Source organism: Aethalodelphis obliquidens, unplaced genomic scaffold (assembly GCF_003676395.1).
Source record: "Aethalodelphis obliquidens isolate GAN/ISIS:26980383/991018 unplaced genomic scaffold, ASM367639v1 scaffold7, whole genome shotgun sequence".
Lineage (NCBI taxonomy): Eukaryota > Metazoa > Chordata > Mammalia > Artiodactyla > Delphinidae > Aethalodelphis > Aethalodelphis obliquidens.
This window is the reverse complement of record NW_020837951.1, coordinates 44,712,302-44,733,263: the sequence shown is the minus strand read 5'-3', so window position 1 is coordinate 44,733,263 and position 20,962 is coordinate 44,712,302. Positions and strand designations below refer to the sequence as shown.

Here is a 20,962-nt window from a genome sequence, read left to right as displayed (position 1 = left end):
AAAAAATCTTAATAAGAAGATTAAGAAAAATCCTCATGTGAAATGTAAGATGCACATCAAAAGGAAGGACTTAATTAATGCAAAAAAATAGATGCAACTTCAGAGAAATATATAAACATAGAACTGTTTATTTGTCTTACCTGATTAAATTCTGACAAACCTGGCATCCTGCAGTACATCTTAATTAAAGAAATAAAACCACTGTTAGTTTATTAATATATTTGAAAACATATTTAATGCTTATTCAGTAAATATCTGTTAATCTTCCATAATCTGGAAATCAGGGTTTACTGAGTACTCATACATCATCTCCCAAATATTCCCAGATGTCATTTACCATATAGAATTACATTGCAGCAACTATGATCTAATTAACAGAATACTGAGTTTGGAACCAAAATACCTGGATTTAAATCTCAATGATTTAACAATTCCTCTAAGCCCCAGTTTTCACATCTGAAAATAATATCCGAACCATACAGTTATTAAAATGATTAAGAGTGATAATATATGTAAAGTGTCTTATAGTATCTGGTACATTGCAGGATGTATAAAAATGGTGGCTATTGTTATTATACTATGAAGATAACACAGAATTCCTGAGAATTAAGTAAGAAAACATACATATACAATTTTAAAACCCTAAAACACTATCAAACTGAGGAACAGTTTGTATGATTATAATAATTATATTTATTAATCTCTTTCTTATGATTCAAAAAAGCCTTCTGGATTTGGGAGTTAGCATTATGATCATCAATGATCATATTTTAAGTGTGAAGAAGTTTTAACTAGAAAAGAAATCTAGGTAAAATAATGGAAGAAAAGGTAGTGTTCATAGAATCAATCATTCTAAATTATTCAGAGATGAATATTCAGGTCTTTCACTTCTTCCTGTCCCCAGCCTTTTAGAAATCTTTTTTCTCAGAAGCTTCACTTCAACAAGCTCCACATGTGAAAGAAAAAGACGTTGTAATCAAGTCTATCAGATTTGTTTCTTATTAGGAGCTACAAAAAGAATCAGTAAAAGACAAACCTTCATCTAAATTTAAAATAGTGAACTACCACTCTTTTGCTGTGTTCCATAAGGAAGAAAACTGCATGAAAGCCACAGTTTTGAGAATCTTACTAGGATCTAAGAAAAAGGCTGGCATGGAAGGAATAGCCATAGTCACCCATCCATTTTTTACAATCACAAAATAAGAGAGACTGCTTTTTTCCCATAAAAAGTAGTATATCTTCCACCATTCATGGAATTATGATCACTGATACTCTTCTTGAGTCTGTAGGCTAATGACCTATAGTTTACCACTTTTCATGAGGTTCAAGGTGACTGTGAAGATGATTTTCCATTTACAGAGCAGTGGAAGCCACCTGAGCTCAATGTGCCTTCTACTGCAGCCACTATCATATTACAAAATCTCATAAAAGATGAAGGGAAAAAACAAGGTTACCCTGCCTTTTTATTCTGTAAACATTTTATAAGCAGGTAAAATGAGGATTTCCAATCACGCGGCTTACAAGCCACAGGTAACTCAAAGAGGGTGGGACTAGTAAATATTTAACAAAGGCAAAGAACACTATTTTAGTCATCATCCCCAAAGAACTAGAATTTCAGTGGCCTCACCTGCTACCTTTCATGAGCATACAGCTGTGATTTCTAAACTTCAAATGAATGTAAGGCCAAACGCTCAGCAGAATCTAAAAATAGAGTGGTCCCCCTAATTAAAATACTGCTCTCCTATTTTCCTTTCCTTTTAATTCTTTTCCCCCAGGGCAATGCTACCCAATCTTAATTTCATGGACCCGATTACCCTGGGGAATTTTCCATAGACCTCTCTTCCTCTATCTTTCACTGGCTGCTGTTTTGAACTTTGTTCTACAAGTAGAACTTCCAAAGGGTTGTCAAGAACTCAGAATAATCAAATGCAAATCATTCCATTCTGCTGCCCATTATCTGCTTAAGCAAAAAGCCTGCAGGAGGAAAAAATTAACTGTTTGCATAATCTGAGCATGGAGTCCTGAAATATCCCAGTTACTACATTCACAGACACTTGGGGATAAGGAAGTCACACTATTTTGAATATTCAATACTCAAAAGTTGTAAATTTTTTATCCAAACCCGGTGGAATGGATGTAGCACTAGATATTTCCCTGGTATCTATCCTCCCAGGAAGAGGAACAGGAACATCAAAGATAAAGCAGCAGAGTGAAATCTACCACAATATTAACAGTGGCTCCACAGGGCAAACAAGTCATATCTCTAAATTTCAGTAAACAGTCCTCCAAGTACTGTTGCTTTAAAAAGAAAAATGTAATTAAAAATTGTACCTGTGAGGGTCCTTTGAGCTGGGTATGATTTTGTTACATTCTCTCTTGTCGAACACTCCTTCAATCCAGGATTTCTGGGACTGAATAGAAAAATGTCATTATTTTCATAGTCTCATTAAATGAAAACACAGTATAACCACAGTAGTCCAGGTAGGCAAGATATACTTAAATATAATAGACCCTAATTAAAATGCCAAGACCAGCCCCAAACCCCTAAGCATTTATTAGGTTCTATTACAGACAACATAGACACAAATAAGCCAATGTGAACACAAAAATATTCACAAAGTTAATTGGTCCACAATCTCATTTTAAGTGAAAGATCCCTAAATGCACAAAACTCTACCAAGGAAGTAAAGATATAGCGGAAGCATTCTCTTAATTCTGCCAAAAGTCACTTTTAAATCTTGTACCATAACCCTACAGAGTGAATATTAAGCTCTCAAACTTCAGAATTCTCACTTATAAAGTCCCACTTTGGCTAAGATTTGACAGGAAGCTGGAAAGAGTGTCAGAGGAGAGATGTAACCTCAGCAAGATTCTGTAAAAGAGTTCAATCTAAAACAAATCTGGAGGATATGTAATGGAGAATATCACACGTGTGCCCTCAGAAGGGAACTAACCGAGAAACTGATTTCCCATAAATGCCTGATTCAGAGAAGACGAGACTTATTTCCTGACCAATAACCATATGCCAAGAATCTCTCCCCATCCTCAAGACAATGAATTTACTGCTTAGACACTGGCTGGACGTCTCCCTCTTTGCACTCCCTGCCCCAAACTCTCAACAGACTCGCCTGTAGCTTGCTACAGCATGCATTTCCCAAATTCAATTCCTCTGCTATTCCTGAATAAACTCAACTTCTGATCATTCAGGCTTGCCTCAGTTTACCTCTTTATTTAGGTTGACAATTTGATACACATTGTATAAGCATGGCTTACCATTGGCTGAATTTCAAAATATCTGAATTCATTCAACAAATATTTTGAAATAGGCCTCCATATGGCATGCTGGGAATTCAATGCAAATAAGACAAAGTTCTTACTCTGAAGGAACTTAGAATAAAAAGAAGGAAACGGATAACAAGCTGATATCATTAAACTTCATGTGTAACATTTACCTATTAAAAATGGCTCCGGGGGCTTCCCTGGTGGCGCAGTGGTTAAGAGTCCGCCTGCCGATGCAGGGGACACAGGTTCGTGCCCCGGTCCGGGAAGGTCCCACATGCCGCGGAGCCGCTGGGCCCGTGAGCCATGGCCGCTGAGCCTGCGCGTCCGAAGCCTGTGCTCCGCAACGGGAGAGGCCACAACAGTGAGAGGCCCGCGTACCGCAAAAAAAAAAAAAAAGGCTCCAGGGACTTCCATGGTGGTCCATTGGGTAAGATTCCACACTCACAATGCAGGGCGCCCAGGTTCAATCCCTGGTTAGGGAACCAGATCCTGCATGTGTGCTGCAACTAAGAGTCCGCATGCCACAACTGAGTCCACATGCCACAATTAAGACCCGGTGCAGCCATAATTAATTAATTAATTTTAAAAAACGAGCTCCAAAAAGGGTCCCTAATTTAGCAGCCTATGTATACAAATTAAGCAAGCTATGCTCAACCACTCCCTTCTTTTAAAAGGCTAGACAGCTGAATCTAGTAGAATGATGTGGGCAAATTACTTTCTTCAGGCCTGTTTTCCCATCTATTAAAAAGGAGATAATAACAGTAATACCTACTGTTGGGCTACTGAAAGGAATTAAGGCTTAGATTTCTCCCTGGGACTTACTCGGGCTCAGTAAAGCTTAGTTATTATTATTGGTAATATCAAAGGTAAAAATTAGCTTTTTGGTTGGTAGCATGGGAACTTAACTTTGATGTATTTTTTTCATAGAAAAATACTTCCTGACCTCCAAATCTCCCTCCTATGACCTCTCATATTTCAAACGAATGACTTTTATGGGTCCATTTTCCCTCACTAGACTCCAGCTCCTACAGGCCCCATGCCAGTCATTTCTGTTGCCCCAGGGCCCAACCCAATGATTGTTGAATGAGCAACAAAATGAACACACTTAAAATAGAACTTCAAGAATCCATGTATACAATTTTCTCTCCAAGGGTGTAAACAGGAAACCTGTGCCATAACAAGAACATGGAAACATTCCTCCTGCAACTCCCATATCTTATCTCAAAACTACAGGAAAAGAAAAGCAGGCTTAATTTGCAAGTGTTTCAAACAATTCTTCAATTTAGAACTTTACTTTTTCCCCCTACCTCATAACAGTAGCCTTTGCAATATACTCTTCAGCACATATGGAAGAGGTCCCCCCATGTTCAGTTCAACAGAGAACTATTAGGAACCATATGTTTGTTAGTTCTGATTCAATAGCCCAAATCTATTGAGACCAAATACTCAACATGTGTTTGCCACTTGGAGCAGCACATTGTCATTGACGGCAGAGAATATTTCATTTCTGCAACTATCATGACAGTCTTTAGAGACTGGGTGTTTTTTATATACTGGGGCAGGAGAGTTGTGTTTTAACTGTGGTTGTTATTTGGGGAAGGGAAAGGCAGAGGATAAAGAAGGGAAATAGTGTTGGTCTCAGGCTGTGTTGGCACAAATAGTTTGCCTTACCCTAAAATATAATCAGATTTTACATACAAGCCCAGCGCTGGGGAATAGCAAAGAAATGTCCAAAGACTAATCCTCTAATGGTAGCTATACATGAATTAATTCCTGATGTCACTGAAAGTATTTCTACACTGGGGCTTTTTAGGGTTTCCAGATAACAGATTCTTTCTCAGGGGAATCTCTGAGAAGGAATAGTCTTACAGGTATTCCTTGATTTAAAAAAAAATCCTTCTAAATGTACATGGATTTTTTTTTAAACATCCAGGGGACTGTGTGATTGGGGGTTGAAGGGCACACAGCTAACAAGTAATTTATTTTCTTTTTAAAAACTTGTCCATACTTAAAAAAATCTAACATTTAAAAAATACTTTTCCAGGTGAAACTACTTCCTTTTTATAGCCCCCACTCTAATATACATCACAGCACTCACAGTGCTTAACTGCACCTATTCAGTTGTTTTTTCCTTAACATTATTGTAATCTACTTCAAGATAAGCATTAGTTTATTTATCATGGAATCTATAGCATGCAGGGAAGCACCAGAATGGATCAAATAGAGAAAATATTTTCAGACTCCAGACTGACATTTTTTATTTTCTCTACACAGTCCCTCCCTTGGAGCAAGGACCTCTTCAAACTGAGTGCCAGGCAGATGGATTTCCACAGTGCACGATCTGTTGGCTGGGGAAACTCATCAGTGCAAAGCCAGCCTGTATACTTTGAAGACTCAGGGTCTCCTACAGGGTTTTGTCCACAATCTGAGGGATACCTTGGGGGACTCACTTGATCCAAGATTAAGAGTCTCAGGCAAAGGGCATCCAAACCTAAAATAATCCAAACCCAAGGATCTGGCTCGCCAACACTGCCACAAGTTGATCTCACTGGTGTTCCGGTAAATAATCTTTCCAGAAGGCAGCATTTAGGAGTACTTCATAAAGAACACAAAATAACCTTACGTGTTTTCTTCTCTTTGGGTAGTTAGAGGGCACTATTTGCTGGTAATGATTTCTTTTTTCTTTTCTTTTGTAACATCTTTAATAGAATGTTAACTAAATAACTCACAATTCCCTAAAATGCCACTTCTCCTGTTTAGGTGAGAAATTTATATGAAATTTTCGTATACTGCCTTGTTGAGCAAAAGCATTTAGAACTTCAGAATGACTGTTTAGATTATATAAACTCATGAGTACATGAGTAAAACATTTATGAATTCTCCACAGAGTCTAATGGGGAATTAGAAGAACTCAACAGTGACCTACTTAGTAGAGCATATCATAAAAGTTCAAACTAAAATACCATACCCCATCCCTCCACTCCCCAGATTGGTGAAAGCCCTCTTTATGTTAGTCCAAAATCACAATTTCAAATGGCAATGAGAAGACATCCTTTCCTCTGTCACACATGCTTCAGCCTTATTCAGTATCCTAGGGAATTAAACTTGCAAACAAGATGTTTATAATTTCAGATCATGTGAAATCATTTTGATAAGAAGGGAAAAGGAAATGGGAGGTTTCCCTTTTGGGTGTTCTTTACAACTGCCCGTGGAAAGTGAAATACAGAGTTTAACTGAATGCTGGGCCTATTTGTTGTATAACCACTCTAACCTATTAAGGTTTCCAAGTTAGATATACTCAATTTCCAATTTCCACCCAGCAAAATATCCACAAATATGTTATCCAAGTACACAGATGGTCTTCATTTATGCTACAAATATCTTGTTAAATTATCCAAAACTTTACTAGGACTACATCCAAGTGAACTACATAGTCTAAAAAACAACTTCTTGGAGTGAAGCTTCACTATTAGTGGAGCTATACTCAAATAACTGACTTTTAGAAAACCCACCATCCTCTGAGACAATAAAGCCTTTATTAGGAATTACAGGTTAAAGGCAATTTCATTTATGTCATCCATAGTAAGCTTTATTTGTACAATGAAGATTACTTGTTTCATTTTCTAAGTGTAACACGGCAGAAAGAACAATGCTTCTTGAAATTCCATGCAGACACATACCACATATTTAACTTGGACAAATTCAAAATCTGCTAAAAGACTGAGAGAGGGCTTATCATATTGAGTGAAGTCAGTCAGACAAAGACAAATATTATATGATATCACTTATATGGAGAATCTAAAAAAGATACAAATGAATTTTTTTACAAAATATAAATAGACTAACAGACATAGAAAACAAACTTATGGTTACCAAAGGGGATAGCGGGGGTTGGGGGGAGGTGGGAGGGATAAATTAGGAGTTTGGGATTAACAGACACACACTACTATATATAAAATAGGTAAATAACAAGGACCTACTATATAGCACAGGGAACTGTACTCAATATCTTGTAATAATCTATAATGGAAAAGAATCTGAAAAAGAATACATGCATATATATGTGTGTGTGTGTGTGTGTGTGTGTAGCTGAATCACTTTGCTGTACACTTGAAACTAATACAGCATTGTAAACCAACTATACTTCAATTTTTAAAAAGTGGAAAATAAAAAAAGAATGAAAGAGGACTAGAAGAAAAAGGTGAGAAGAAGATATAAAATGTTGAAGTATGGACAATATCAATGCCATTCCACATTCAGGAGTATACTATGCCCAAGAGCAGCAGTTCTCAAACTTTTGGGGTTTAGGACTCCTTCACAGTCATTAAATTTACCAAGGACCTCCAGAAAGCTTTCACTTATAGAGTATAGCTACCAATATTTATGTATTCAAAATTAGAACTGGGACTTTTTAAAGTATTTACCCATTAGTTAATTTAAAAATAATTATGGTAAACCTATTACATGTTAAAATAAATAAAATATTTTTCACGAAAAATATTTTTAAAAGGTTTATGAGAAGAGCATTGTATTTTTGTCTGGCTTAAGACAGCTGGATTCTCATATCTGCTTCTGCATTCAATCTGTTACAAAGTGTTTTTGGTTGAAGTATATAAAAAGAATTGGCCTCACACAGACATGGAGTTGGAAAAAGAAAATAGTATTTTAATAGCCTTTTTAGATATTATGGATTTGTCATGTAACATCAGGAAAACTCCACTGTATGCTCATGATAGAATGAGTAAAACAGGGAAATAATGTACCGTTATAAAAATAATTTGGGGGGACTTTCCTGGTGGCACAGTTGTTAAGAATCCGCCTGCCAGTGCAGGGGACACAGGTTCGATTCCTGGTCCCGGAAAATCCCACATGCCGCGGAGCAACTAAGCCCGTGCGCCACAGCTATGAGCCTGCACTCTATAGCTCGCAAGCCATAACTACTGAGCCCGCATTCCTAGAGTCTGTGCTCCTCAACAAGAGAAGCCACCGCAATGAGAAGCCCTCGCACGGCAACGAAGAGTAGCCCCCGCTCGCCCCAACTAGAGAAAGCCCATGCACAGCAACGAGGACCCAATGCAGCCAAAAAAAACCCAATAATAATAATTTGGGGACTTCCCTGGTGGTCCAGTGGATAAGTCTCCACACTCCCAACGCAGGGGCCTGGGTTTGATCCCTGGTTGGGGAACTAGATCCCGCATACATGCCGCAACTAAGAGTTCACGTGCTGCAACTGAGTCTGCGTGACACTACTAAGAAGTGTGCATGCTGCAATGTAGATCCTGCCTGCCACAACTAAGACCCGGCACAGCCATAAATAAATAAATATTTTTTAAAAAGTAATAATTTTGATTTTGAGGACCTTTGAAAGGGTCTCAAAGATCCCAAGGAGTCCCCAGGGATACCACACATGAAAGACCACTGCCCCAAAGTGACTTCATAGGCAATAGGGTTGAGTGTGAGTGAGAGACAGGACCTACTGTTTCCTGGTTGGTCTCAGGTCCCACATGCATGCCTTAAGTCTGCCCATCTCATCGCAATGATTGCACTGTAGTATTTCAACATCCCTTATTTAATCTGGTGCTCAACTGAAGAAAGTTCCAACATAGAGAAAAAGCAACTAGAGACCAAATCTTCACGTACTTCTCTTTCTAAGCAATGTAAGGGACTTTTGAAGGATAATTTTGACTGCATTCATTTTTAACTTAACAGCTGACTTTAGTACCTACCACATCCTTCCTCCCAAAGATGTCATTGAAGCATGATGAGTGTGGTTATCAGCCCTCCAGAACCCATAGGCAGCATATATTATATCAGTTTACCCACTCTTCCTTTAAAATATTGATACCGCTAAGAATAATAGCTTCATTCATTCATTCCTTCAAAATACTTTGATGGGCATATCACATGGTTGTAATAAAAATAAATAAAATTGTGTCCCAAAGACCAACACCAAAAGAGAAGAAACTATGTTTACTAATAGATACCAAGTATGGCACAAGAGCAAGCTGTGGGACTCCTTGGAAGTAGAAATCCCTTCTGTCCGCCAGTATCTGGGGAGTCTTCATGGAGGACATAAAACTCAGGAAAGTCCTTGAAAGATGACAAAGGTTTTGAAAGGTGGTTGATGAACTTCGGTGGTGGTTAGAAATGCAGAGATTTAGGCCTGGGGGAGAATCCAGAGGACAACAATGTTAAGGTATGGCAAAAGCCACAGAGTCACTGGGGAGCAGAGAACAGAGAAGATAAAAGAGCCAGGAACCTCTGGGAGCATCTAAGCATAGCGTGTAGAAGGGTTCAGGGAATGAAAACAGAGTTACGAATCAGGATGGTAACATGATACCTGAAGTTAAGAAGGGAGAAAGTTTTTCTCTTTAATAAAAATGTTTGCATTATTTCAAAAATAGGTAGTTTCAAAGAAAAACTGAGAAGTGTTTAATATTGAAAACAAAGTAAGGAGGACAATTTTTTGTCCATGACAAACAAATAGATTGAGAGAGAGTCAGGAAATAGGTTGTAAAACAGAGAAGAAAGCTAGTGTAAGATATCCTTGGGAGAAAGAAATAAAAACAGCCACTAGACCAACAAAGTAAAGCAAAAGCCAACGTTAACGCAGACTTTCATATATGCCAAGGGCTGGGCTAAATGCTTTATGGGCTAGCTAAAGTAATATTCACCACTGTGAGATAAATACAGTGATTATCACCTCTACAGAGGAGGAGCAGTTTCTATCAAATACCAGCACCAGCATTCTTTTACACTATGTTTAATAGGCAACGTTGAAAGAAAGTTTATCTTATGTTAAGAAAGTTTGAAACTTGTATGTAGATAAAAGAGAGTGAAGATGCAAGAGAGAATAAAAATGACTTGAGACTTTGGCGGTGGCGGTGGGGGGCGGGGAGGAGGGGAAAAAAATGGTGTGAATAACCAAGGAGGAAGGCTCAGCCTTGAAGAAAATGCTTCCTCTTCTGACAGACGCAAGGAGTGGAGTGGCAAACTTTCCCTTCTTGGTAATTTTGCCCCAGACCCTATAATCAATGTTCTATAGAAAGTCATAGACCATTTAGCTCAGACGGCTGCAAATCTCAGCATTCTCCTTTGCTCATCTTAACCAGAGAGAAAGGAAGGCAGGAGATACACGTGCAGTCACAGTGCCCCTTTCTATTACCAGCTCTCTACAGTACAACATCAGTACAGTACAGTATGTATTCTGTGAACCACAAAGCATATGAAATGCTCTCTCAGTAGAGGATCCACCCAACTTAAAAGATAGACGGGGAACACCAATAGTATCCCACTGATCACCCTATGGAGAAACTGCCACACAATATTCCAGGAATGTCCCTCATATACTAACCAAAAATGTGTGCCCCAGGTTATGGGGGTCTGCAGACAACTAAACTGAGGCAATAGGAATTTAGAATAAAAAATAAGAGTAGGGCTTCCCTGGTGGCGCAGTGGTTGAGAGTCCGCCTGCCGATGCAGGGGACACGGGTTCGTGCCCCGGTGCGGGAAGATCCCACATGCCGCGGAGCGGCTGGGCCCGTGAGCCATGGCCGCTGAGCCTGCGCGTCCAGAGCCAGTGCTCCGCAACGGGAGACGCCACAACAGTGAGAGGCCCGTGTACCGCAAAATAAATAAATAAATAAATAAATAAGAGTAAATGTAATTGGAGATTAATGGGCAGTCAGGGCAAGGTATAATGAAAGGAAAGGAAGTGGGGAGCAAAAGCAAGGTGAGTGTGTTTTCTTCTCTAGTCTGTAAGAAATCTCTATCAGCAAACTGGAGAAATACTGTTCTTCCTGGGTAATTCACCCCAGGGGTTGTTAAAATAATTTCCAGCCGTCCAGTTGTGCGGATGTAAATTTTCATGAGCATTCCTTTAGCTACATTTAGGTAGCTAAATGTACTTCCATTAAAAAAATTAATTATAATTACTTTAGGTAAACATTTTACAACTGTGTGCCTAATTGCTACATAGCAAAAAACAAACAAAACATATTTGCTATAATGTTATAATTGTTAAAATGCCGCTCTTAGTTCTTTTACTCTAAGCCTGTACTCTATCATTCATGGAACATGTAAGCCAGGCCCCATTAACTTTTTCTTAACAGGGAATTTTGCAAAGTATAAAAGCCACCAGTACAACAGATAAGAAAGAAGAAAATGTTTTCTGCTCATACAGGCACATGGAAGTATTATGACTCTATAGAACAGATAAACTATCCATTGTTTCCCTAAATATATTAAATCAAGGATCATCTTTGAGGATATCACACACTTGTTTCCACAGGATGCAATTTTGATAAATTCCTTTCCAAGAGTTTTCTACCAGTTATCAACTAAGAATATTCCCTCCCCTAAATCTTATATCTTAATATAAGATTTTTGCCTTCATCTTTAGGATTTTTTAACTTAATTTTTAAAAAATATCTTTGAGATGTTTAACTTAATTTAAAAGATAGAAATCATAAAGATTTTTATCTTAATTTAAGCTGAGAGATTTAGGGTAGGGTACTAATCAGGTTGGTTTTTTTCTTTGTCTCAAAAAAAAAAAAAAAAAAAATCACATCCAGAACAAAAAATTCCCCTAAAATTCAAGGAGGAAAAAGATGTTTTAATGGAATGAGGGTAGTCCAGTAAGTTGAGAATCAGAAGTCTGTCAGTGGGGTACCAAGAATTCTGTAACAGTTGTTGGCAGATATGAAATCTCATTTGCTAGGAAAAGATTTCCCAACTTCTGTTTCTGGCTGTTATACTTGATTTTCAAAGTGCCAGTGTTGTTGTTTAGAAACTGACTGTACTTTTGATGCAATTCAGGAAGGAAAAGGGAACATAGCTACTGCACAATGCCTTTCTCTAAGTCATTGAGAAGCCAAACTACACAACAGGTTTTCATTTTCACTGGGTTTTGATTATTAAGACATTTCTTCTGCATTTAATTTCTTCTGCTATTTTAAGATGAGAAGAAATATACTCTATCCATAAGGAAGAGACCTTCAAATGACCTAAAAAGGCAATTCTAAGAGAGTGATTAAACAAAAGAAAAGCAGCTTTTTTCTTTAAAGAATGTGTTGCTCAAATGCTCACCTATTTTGTGATTGATTGTATTATAAAGAAGAATGTTCTACCTTAGTCACCTCCAGCTGCAAACTGAGGAAGACTCTCTCCCTTAACCAAACGTGAGTCAGGCTCTTTCTGACTTGAGTCCTCTTTCTAACTAGGCCCCAAACTTGGGCTCTGTCCTTGGCCCACTTAGTCCATTTTTATCAAGAATTCTGCTGAGTTAATTCAGCAAAAATCTCCCACGCTTGCTATCTGATCACTCTACTCTGGCCCACCTTCAGCAAGAATCCTGTTGAGTTGGTTTAGCAAGAATCCCCCTAGCCTTGATGTTTCCTCTTGACCCTTCTCCATCCACTGACCCCATCTTGCTCCTTGGCAATAAATCTCCACTTTCCTCGTATTTGGAGTTGAGCCTGATCTCTCTTCCCTCCTGCAAAACCCACATTGCAGTCATTTTTTCTTGACTGGTCTTCCTTGCTATCTTTAACAATGTCATGAAAAAATTTTCTTTAACAAAATCCACACGACACACACACACACACACACACACACGAATCATTATGTGTGAGTCAGAGAATAAAACTGACAAAATATTGGGATTCCAATAATTCTCAGAAACTCTCTCCTGGCCTGAACCTTACAGAGCTCTTCTCTTCATTTAAACTGAAATGAAAGACTCTGACATCAAGGAGACCCCACAGAGAAGGGCCTCAGAGGTCCTGCTCTGGGTAAATGGCTCCTTTTCCTTCATCTATCACCCTGCTTTTCACACTCAGTATTTGCTGAACCCAAACACCAGCCAGCAAGATGCACTTTCCATCTGAAATGTCTCCACTAAAAGAGTTGTTTCTCAAAATGTGGTTTCTCTTTCAAAGATAGTGGCTGTAAGGGACTTCCCTAGCGGTCCAGTGGTTAAGACTCCACACTTCCAATGCAGGAGACGTAGGTTCGATCCCTGGAGAGGGAACTAAGATCCCACAGGCCATGCGGTGTGGCCAAAAAAAAAAAAAAAAAAAGGTAGCGTCTGTAAGCAGCTCAAGAAACCAAAACATGAGCCGGAAAGGCTTGCCTTTATTTCAACCAAGAACAAAGATCCAATCCGCAAAGACTTATGTCAATTCACTGACTCCCTCCTAGTTTGTCTTTCTTAAGACTGTCTTAGGGAATTCCCTGGCAGTCCAGTGGTTAAGACTCCACACTCTCACTGCCCCGAGAGGACCTGGGTTCAATCCCTGGTCGGGGAACTAAGATCCTGCAAGCCGAGCGGCATGGCAAAAAAAAAAAAAAAAGACTGCCCTAAAGACTCTAGCTAATACTATAAAGCGTTTAAATCTTAAGACTTTGAACCCTCTTTGTTTTAATCCAACAATATCTACTCACTTGACCTGATCACAGAGCAAAACTGCCTACTTGGAACCTGAGTTTCTCTAGGCCAGATAAGGACAAAGATTGGGGGGTTTGTTTTTTGTTTGTTTTAAATCACTTTAAAGCAGACACTAACAGTGGTGACAAAGGTTAGACAGGATTAACTGATCCAGGCTAAGGATCTCTAAAGTACCCTCTGGACTTAAATCCTTCTGGAAGGAAAATTCTCTTTCCTAAGATTACAGATTCATTTTACAAAAAAACTCTTGGCTCTTTCAAAGATCAGTAGAGGAAAACTGTTTTTTCCAGAAAGATGAAAGCTGTTTTCATATGCAAAGACCAACCTGCTCCACTATAAGCTAATAACCTGTTCTGTTCTATAAGATAATATAACTAGTGGGTAGCTTAGTCAGGTGGGTTACTGTAACAGAATACCATTGGCTGGGTGGCTTATACCACAAACATTTATTTCTCAACGTTTTAGAGGCTGGAAGTCCAAGATCAGGGTGCCCTCATGGTTGAGTTCTGGTGAGAACCCTCTTCCTGGTTTACAAAGGCCACCTTCTTACTGTATCTCCACATAGCAGAGAGCACTCATCTCTCTTGTATTTCTTCTTATAAGGACACTAATCCCATTCATGAGGGCTCCTCTCTCAAGACCTAATTACCTTCCAAAGGTTTCACCTCCAAATAACATCACATTGTAGATTGGAACTTCAACATATGAACTTTTGGGGGGCACAAACATTTAGTCTACAGTAGCAACTTAAGAATTCATTTAGCACTTTCTATGTACCCACCTGCCCAACGCAAAGCACATTGTTTATATTAACTCTGCCCAAGAGCATGTGGGAAGTAGGTGCAGTTATTATCTCCGTTTTACAAATGAGGACACGGAGTCAGAGAGGTTGGGTAATTTTCCCAAGAACACAACAGCTCATAAAAATAACACTAGGATTCAAACACAGGCAGTCAGATTCAAGTTCATGCCCTTAACAACTTCATTTCACCATCATTTACCCCCAGAATTTGCACCTGTATTAATCCTTGAAGCTGAATAGTGTTTTAGGGTTTACAAATCACATTCCTGAACATCTGATCCTCATACAAATCCCATGAGGTCCTTAATAGATAATAATGAGTGAAATCAAGTATATGAAGTGCCCAGAAAAATCTCCACTTTATACCACATCCTCTGTGGGTATCCTTAGACCCATAGAGAGATATCAAGAGGGTCAGGAATCCCTAGAAACTGTATAACAACTTTTGTGTGGATATGAAGATGGGCATTTCTCATAAGAAAATCTCAAGAGCTGGATCAAAAACAAGTGCCACACTAAGGGTCTGAATACACTCTTCTCCAAAGAAGGTATACAAATGACCAGTGAACACAGGAAAAGATTCTCAACATCACTAGTCATTAATCATTTAGATGCGAATCTAAGCCACAATGAGATACCTCTTCACACCTACTAGGATGGCTATAATCAAAAGTTCAGACAATACAAAGTATTGGCTAGGATGGGGAGAAACTGGAACTCTCATAGATTGCTGGTGGGAATTTAAATGGTGCAGCTGCTGTGGAAAACAGTCTGGAGGTCCCTCAAAAGGCTAAACATGGAATTACCATATGATCCAGCAAGTCCATTTCTAGGTGTCTACCCAAGAGAAATGAAAACATATGTCCACACAAAAACCTGTACACAAATGTTCATAGCAGTATAGACAAAGAAGCAAAAACAACAAAAATGTCCATCAACTGATGAATGGACAAATAACATGTGAGGCACCCACACAATGGAATATTATTCAGCAATACAAAGGAATGAAGTACTGATACATGCTATGACACATACCAGTACTTGAAAATGTTATGCTAAGTGAAAGAAATCAGTCACAAAGGCATACGTATTGTATGAGTCTATTTATATAAAATGCCCAGAATAGGCAAATCTACAGAGGCAGAAAGTACATCAGTGGTTGCCTAGGGCTAGTGGAGATGGAGGGATTAGGGATTAACAGCTAAGGAGTGTGAGGGATGATGAGTATGTTCTAAAATTGACCGTGGTGAAGAATGCACAACTCTGTGAAGATAATAAAGTCATTAAATTGTATACTTTAAGTGTGTAAATTATATGATATGTGAATATATCTCAATAAATCCGCTAAAAAATTTTTAAGGAGGGAGTGGCACAGACAGAAAGAGAGAAAAGCCCCAAAATAAACCTATAAATAATTTGGGTTTAACCATAGTAGAAAACAAAATACAGATATACTTCTGCCCACAGGCAGAAAGCAGGCCACAAATGTGTTTTGTTCAGTCCATAAAGGTGTTTTCAAAAATCTTTGAAGCAACTAGTAAAATGTAAAAACCCAGGGGTTTCACATTCAAGAAAGAATCTATACATCTGCATTTTCCTCAACAAGGAAAGTTAAAAAAATAAAATTTAATTTAAAAATAAATAAATAACCAGAATCTGGCAATACTAGGCTTGCATTCCAACTTTGCAACAATCTGCTAAGGCCAAGGGTGGGCAGCCATTTTTAGACAGAGCTTACACTGGCCAGTAAGCCTGAGTGCCCAGCAGGTCAGGTTTCCACTCTACTTTGAGTTTTTGAGTCGATTATCTATTGCTTTTATCAGATTGTCAAAGGAATCTCTAACTCAAAGCACATTCAGAGACCTTAGAAAGAAGTGGCAGGCAAATAGTGGCCATTTGCTTTATAGATAAGGAAACCGACCTAACTTGCCCGAGGCCAGAAGAGTGCCGCAATCAGCGGTAAAACTACTTTTTCTGACTCTTGGTTTCTTTCATTAGTCTTCTGGCCTCCCTGCTGATATTTCTAGAGACTCTACAATTACCATATCCTGTTCCTTTTTCGGCAGCAACTGAAGGAAATTAGTGAGAAAGGAAAGAACTTGCTAGGCATTCCAAAATGGCATATGATTTTCAGGCTCTTGATCTTCTAATCACAAACAAATTTTGCCTGGACTTAAATGTCTCTGGTTTGTGTGGGCAACCTGAGCCGTCCTCCTGGCCCATAGCCCAAGGAAGATAAAGAGAATGTTAAACTCTCAGGACAGGGAAAGACTCCCAAGAGCGTATATTCTCCAATGTTACCAGTAGCCCTGCTACAGAAAGCGCAAGTTCCTAATAAACAGGAATGGTTCTTCCCCTGGGCCAGGTGGTTTGCTCATGTCAAAAATGACTATTTACAAGAAGCTCCGAGTGCACAATAGGCTAAGTGAGGAGAGAACTTTGGTTGTTCATAGTCATTCACCCCACTGGGCTTTGAGTCTGCCTGGAAAGAAATTCCATATGATGCCCACATATGGCTGGGAGAGGTGGAAGAATAAAGAACAACCCAATTCACCAGGCTGATCTCTCCAATCAAAACTCAGCACATTTGCAATCCCGGGATATCTGACCCTTACCCGATCTTGGAGTGCTTCAAGATCCAGAGCCAGCAAATGGCAGAGGATCATTGCACATCAGGGCCAGGGCTGGAAAGCAAATGCCAGCTGGGAAAATGCAGGAAAACCAGGGCTAGGGAAGGTACCTGTCTGTGCCATGGAGTAAAAGTCATCTTTTCCAATCAAAACAGACCAAAAGGTTCTTGCAAAGGCACGTGCTTACAAAGCCTGAGAAAGAATGAAACCTCTAAGGCAAACAAAATGACCACTTCTCACTGCTCCCAATTGTGTAACTCTGAAATAGTCTCAAAGTTTATCTGTGCTATAAACAACTTAGGAACCTTTTCCCCAGAGATATGGAAATGCCAACACTCGTGGAAAAAGGAAAAGCAGCATTGGGCTGCCCCCGACAAGGGGACATGCTAAAGGTTCTGGTGCCAAGTCCATCAGAAGAGTTTCCAGGGCAGTGCATTGTTGCCCACTCCCCAAGCCCTGGAAAAACCATGATTTCAAGCAAAAGCTGAACCCAGCTGAAAGCAGGTTCAATCATGAATTCAAAGTATAGGACATATCCCACTGTGGAATTTGTGTCAAATTTTTCTTATTTTTTTTAAATTGTGGTAAAATACACATCATGTACAATTTGCTATCTTAGCCATTTTATAGTGTGCATTTTAGTATTACTAACTATATTTTTATTTTTGTGCAATCTCCAGAACTTTTTCATCTTGCAAAAATGCAGCTTTACACCCATTAAACAACTTCTCATTTCCATGTCTGCTCAAGCTCTAGCAACCACCATTCTACTTCTTTCTGTGCATTGAACTACTTTAGACACCTCATATAAATAGAACAATTCAAGATCTGTCTTTTCATGACCAGCCATTTCATTTTGCATAATGTCCTCAAGGGTTATCCATGATGTTGCATGTAACAGGATTTCCTTCCTTTTTAAGGCTGAATAATATTCCATTGTATGTATATATCACATTTGTTTATTCATAAAATCTATTTCTGTATCTCAGGGATATGATTCTGTTGCTCTGGTGGTACACAAGTTATAGAGTTCAATTTGTAATGGTCACGATTTTATACAGAGAAAGAGACAGACAGATAGACAGACTTGATTGAATGATGTTTGTACTCCAGGAGAGGAAAAACAAGCTAACTAAAGCTGCAGCTGAGCTCAATTCCATCATCTAGAACCATCTCACTATCCCTCTTTACCCTAAAAATAAAAGTTTTGTTAACTGTATATTCCCAGGTCCTGGGAACAGGACTTAGCATACAGTTGACACTCAGTAAATATTTGTTGGCTGAGTGAATCTAGAAGAGTGATTGCTCAGAAAATGCTATATGCTTGATCTTGATTGATCCAGCTCATCTGAACATATGAGCCAAGAAAGGATCAATATGTATTGACATGGAAAGATGTCCAAGAACTATTTTTAAAGGAATCAGGTTGCATATCAATAAACAGTATAATTCCCTTTATGCAAAAGCAAATGCACAAATCAAAACAATAAATACATACATATATAATAATATACCTAAATAATATGCTACAAACCCAATGGTTTGATTACCTCTGGATTGAAGGGCAATGAGGACAAAGGATAGAAAGGGAATTTTCTGTTTGAATTTCTGTTTGTAGTGTTTTAATTATTTACCAAAAGAACTTATCTTTGTATTGTTAGTGGAACTTTTTTAAGGAAAAAAAATCTGGAAGGATAATATGTCATAAAATACATTGATTCATTCTCATGACATATAGCACAGGTAACTCTGCTCAATGTTATGTGGCAGCCTGGATGCAAGTGGAGTTTGGGGGAGAATGGATACATGTATATGTATGGCTGAGTCGCTTTGCTGTGCACCTGAAACTATCACAACATTGTTAATCAGCTATACTCCAATATAAAATTAAAAAAAATTTTTTTAAAGAATATGTTGATTCAGTTTACCTTACATGTACCCTTTCTCAGAGACCTACTGAAGAATGGGCTCCACCAAAACAATGGGAAATAATCAAGAAAGAAGAAGACATGGGATATAAGAAACAGGATCCAGCATAAGAGAGAGGCAAAGGGAATCTCCAAAATGATGGTAAAAAGAGAAGTAACAGCTGTGTATCCAACATCAAGGGCTACCATTCTGGACAGGCAAAGCAGGTCAAAGAGCAGTATTCAACAAGATAAAATTGACTGAAATAGCTGTTGCACTGGAAGATCTTGAGAGAAGATTTAGACAACTGGCAAAAAACCTGTGGTTAAATTAGTGAAAGCTCCATAGAAAATTCTGCAAACACACACAGAAAGACAGCTCTGGGGGAAACAATAGTAAGGAAGGGAAAGTAATCATGTAGTACATAATCCGGTTCTTAATAGTGGATAGGAAGGCATAGTAATGTTGACTGAACTAAATATTGACCTAAATAAAAATTATGAGTTAGCTATATTCTGAAGATAGATGGAAAGAACAGGAAGGATGCATGTGAGTGGTAGGTGAAGGAACTCAAAAGAAAGCTAAATACTCATATTCCACGCTGGAAAGACAGTACATGATGACTAAACCTGAAAAATCAAGAGGGAGCAATATAAGCATTATTTAGAGACCCAGAGAAGTACCAACTAGCCAGAAGAGATGAACATGACTGCTCTTTCTGAAAAGAAGAAAATGGTAGAGGTTCTGCTGTTTTTAGTAATGAACCTTATGGAATTATTTGTCTCAGAACTATGTGTATATACAACTTCAGTCAAACTAAGAAGTAAAAAAGAGAAAAATCACAACTGAGACCCACATCACAATACCTTCTAACCATGCTTTTTTTTTTTTTTTAAACAGGAAAATAGTTGCTGTGTAGATTTCTGATGTGACACAAAGAAATAACAGTTACAGGTAGGATGGCCACTTTCAGTTCCAATACTGGAAGATTCTACCAGAAGTGTGAAGAGAATCATTCTGAAAATGGTTGGGCTTTCCAGCCTATACGGAAAACCCATGATAAAAAACCCAGGGTGAAAGAAAAAGAGGCAAGACATATTTCAGGTCCAATATTTACCAAATGCTTGAGTTTTGGCATAGAAGTCCCGCCAAAAAAACTTAGCTACGATAGAGAATTGTAAATGGGCAAGATAAGACCAAAATTTGTGGCAAATCATCAATATTCTGCCTGGGTCTTTCCCTCTCCTCTGGGGTACAGTCAACTCAACATGTTATTCACACCCTTGTCTATTAAAGCAAGTCTAATACTTTCTGAGGGTACTAATCCCCAATTTTGGCCCCAAAAAGTAGGTTCCCGCTGGGTTCCATCTCAAATGATTTTCAACTCCCCAACCCCGTGGTGGTGGTGGTGAGGGATACCTAAGAAACAGTCAGATTCTCACCAAACCCAGGTGTCAGGCCAGAGTATCTAATGCTTTATCAGTTATGGAAGAATCCAAAGCAAATGAAACACCAAAATTTGTACATAGGGAGAAAGAAATTGAAGAACTCAATTCCCACATTGGTAGTTAATAATGAACCACCCTCCCCCTAGGAAAAAATGCTCAAAATCCTGTGTGTGATATCCATATTCTTAGTGTTTTAAAGCACTTGCCTGGGTTCCAATCCTAACTCCGTTCTTCTCCCTCAGCTTCATTTTCCTGTTAACCGGTGGGGTGGGAGTGGGTGGGTGGTAATACTTAGATCTCATAGGATTATTGCCTGGATGAAATAATAACAACCAAACTTTTGCAATCCACTAAATATATTACGCATTATTCTAAGCGCATTGCATATATAGCATCTCATTTAATGTTCAAATTATAACTATTACCCCAGTTTCCAGATGAGGAA

At 38.6% G+C, this 20,962-nt stretch overlaps 1 protein-coding gene across 1 annotated transcript in view; it reads right to left on the bottom strand.

Moving 5' to 3' along the window:
- Positions 1 to 20,962, bottom strand: part of TRPM6 (transient receptor potential cation channel subfamily M member 6) — a 192,901-nt gene that overhangs the window by 116,273 nt on the left and 55,666 nt on the right. Inside the window, exons 4-5 of the mRNA XM_027105679.1 lie at positions 2,332 to 2,411; positions 141 to 179 (exon numbers count right to left, since the gene is read on the bottom strand). Coding sequence (XP_026961480.1) covers positions 141 to 179; positions 2,332 to 2,411 — 119 coding nt within the window. The remainder of the gene's footprint in view (positions 1 to 140; positions 180 to 2,331; positions 2,412 to 20,962) is intronic.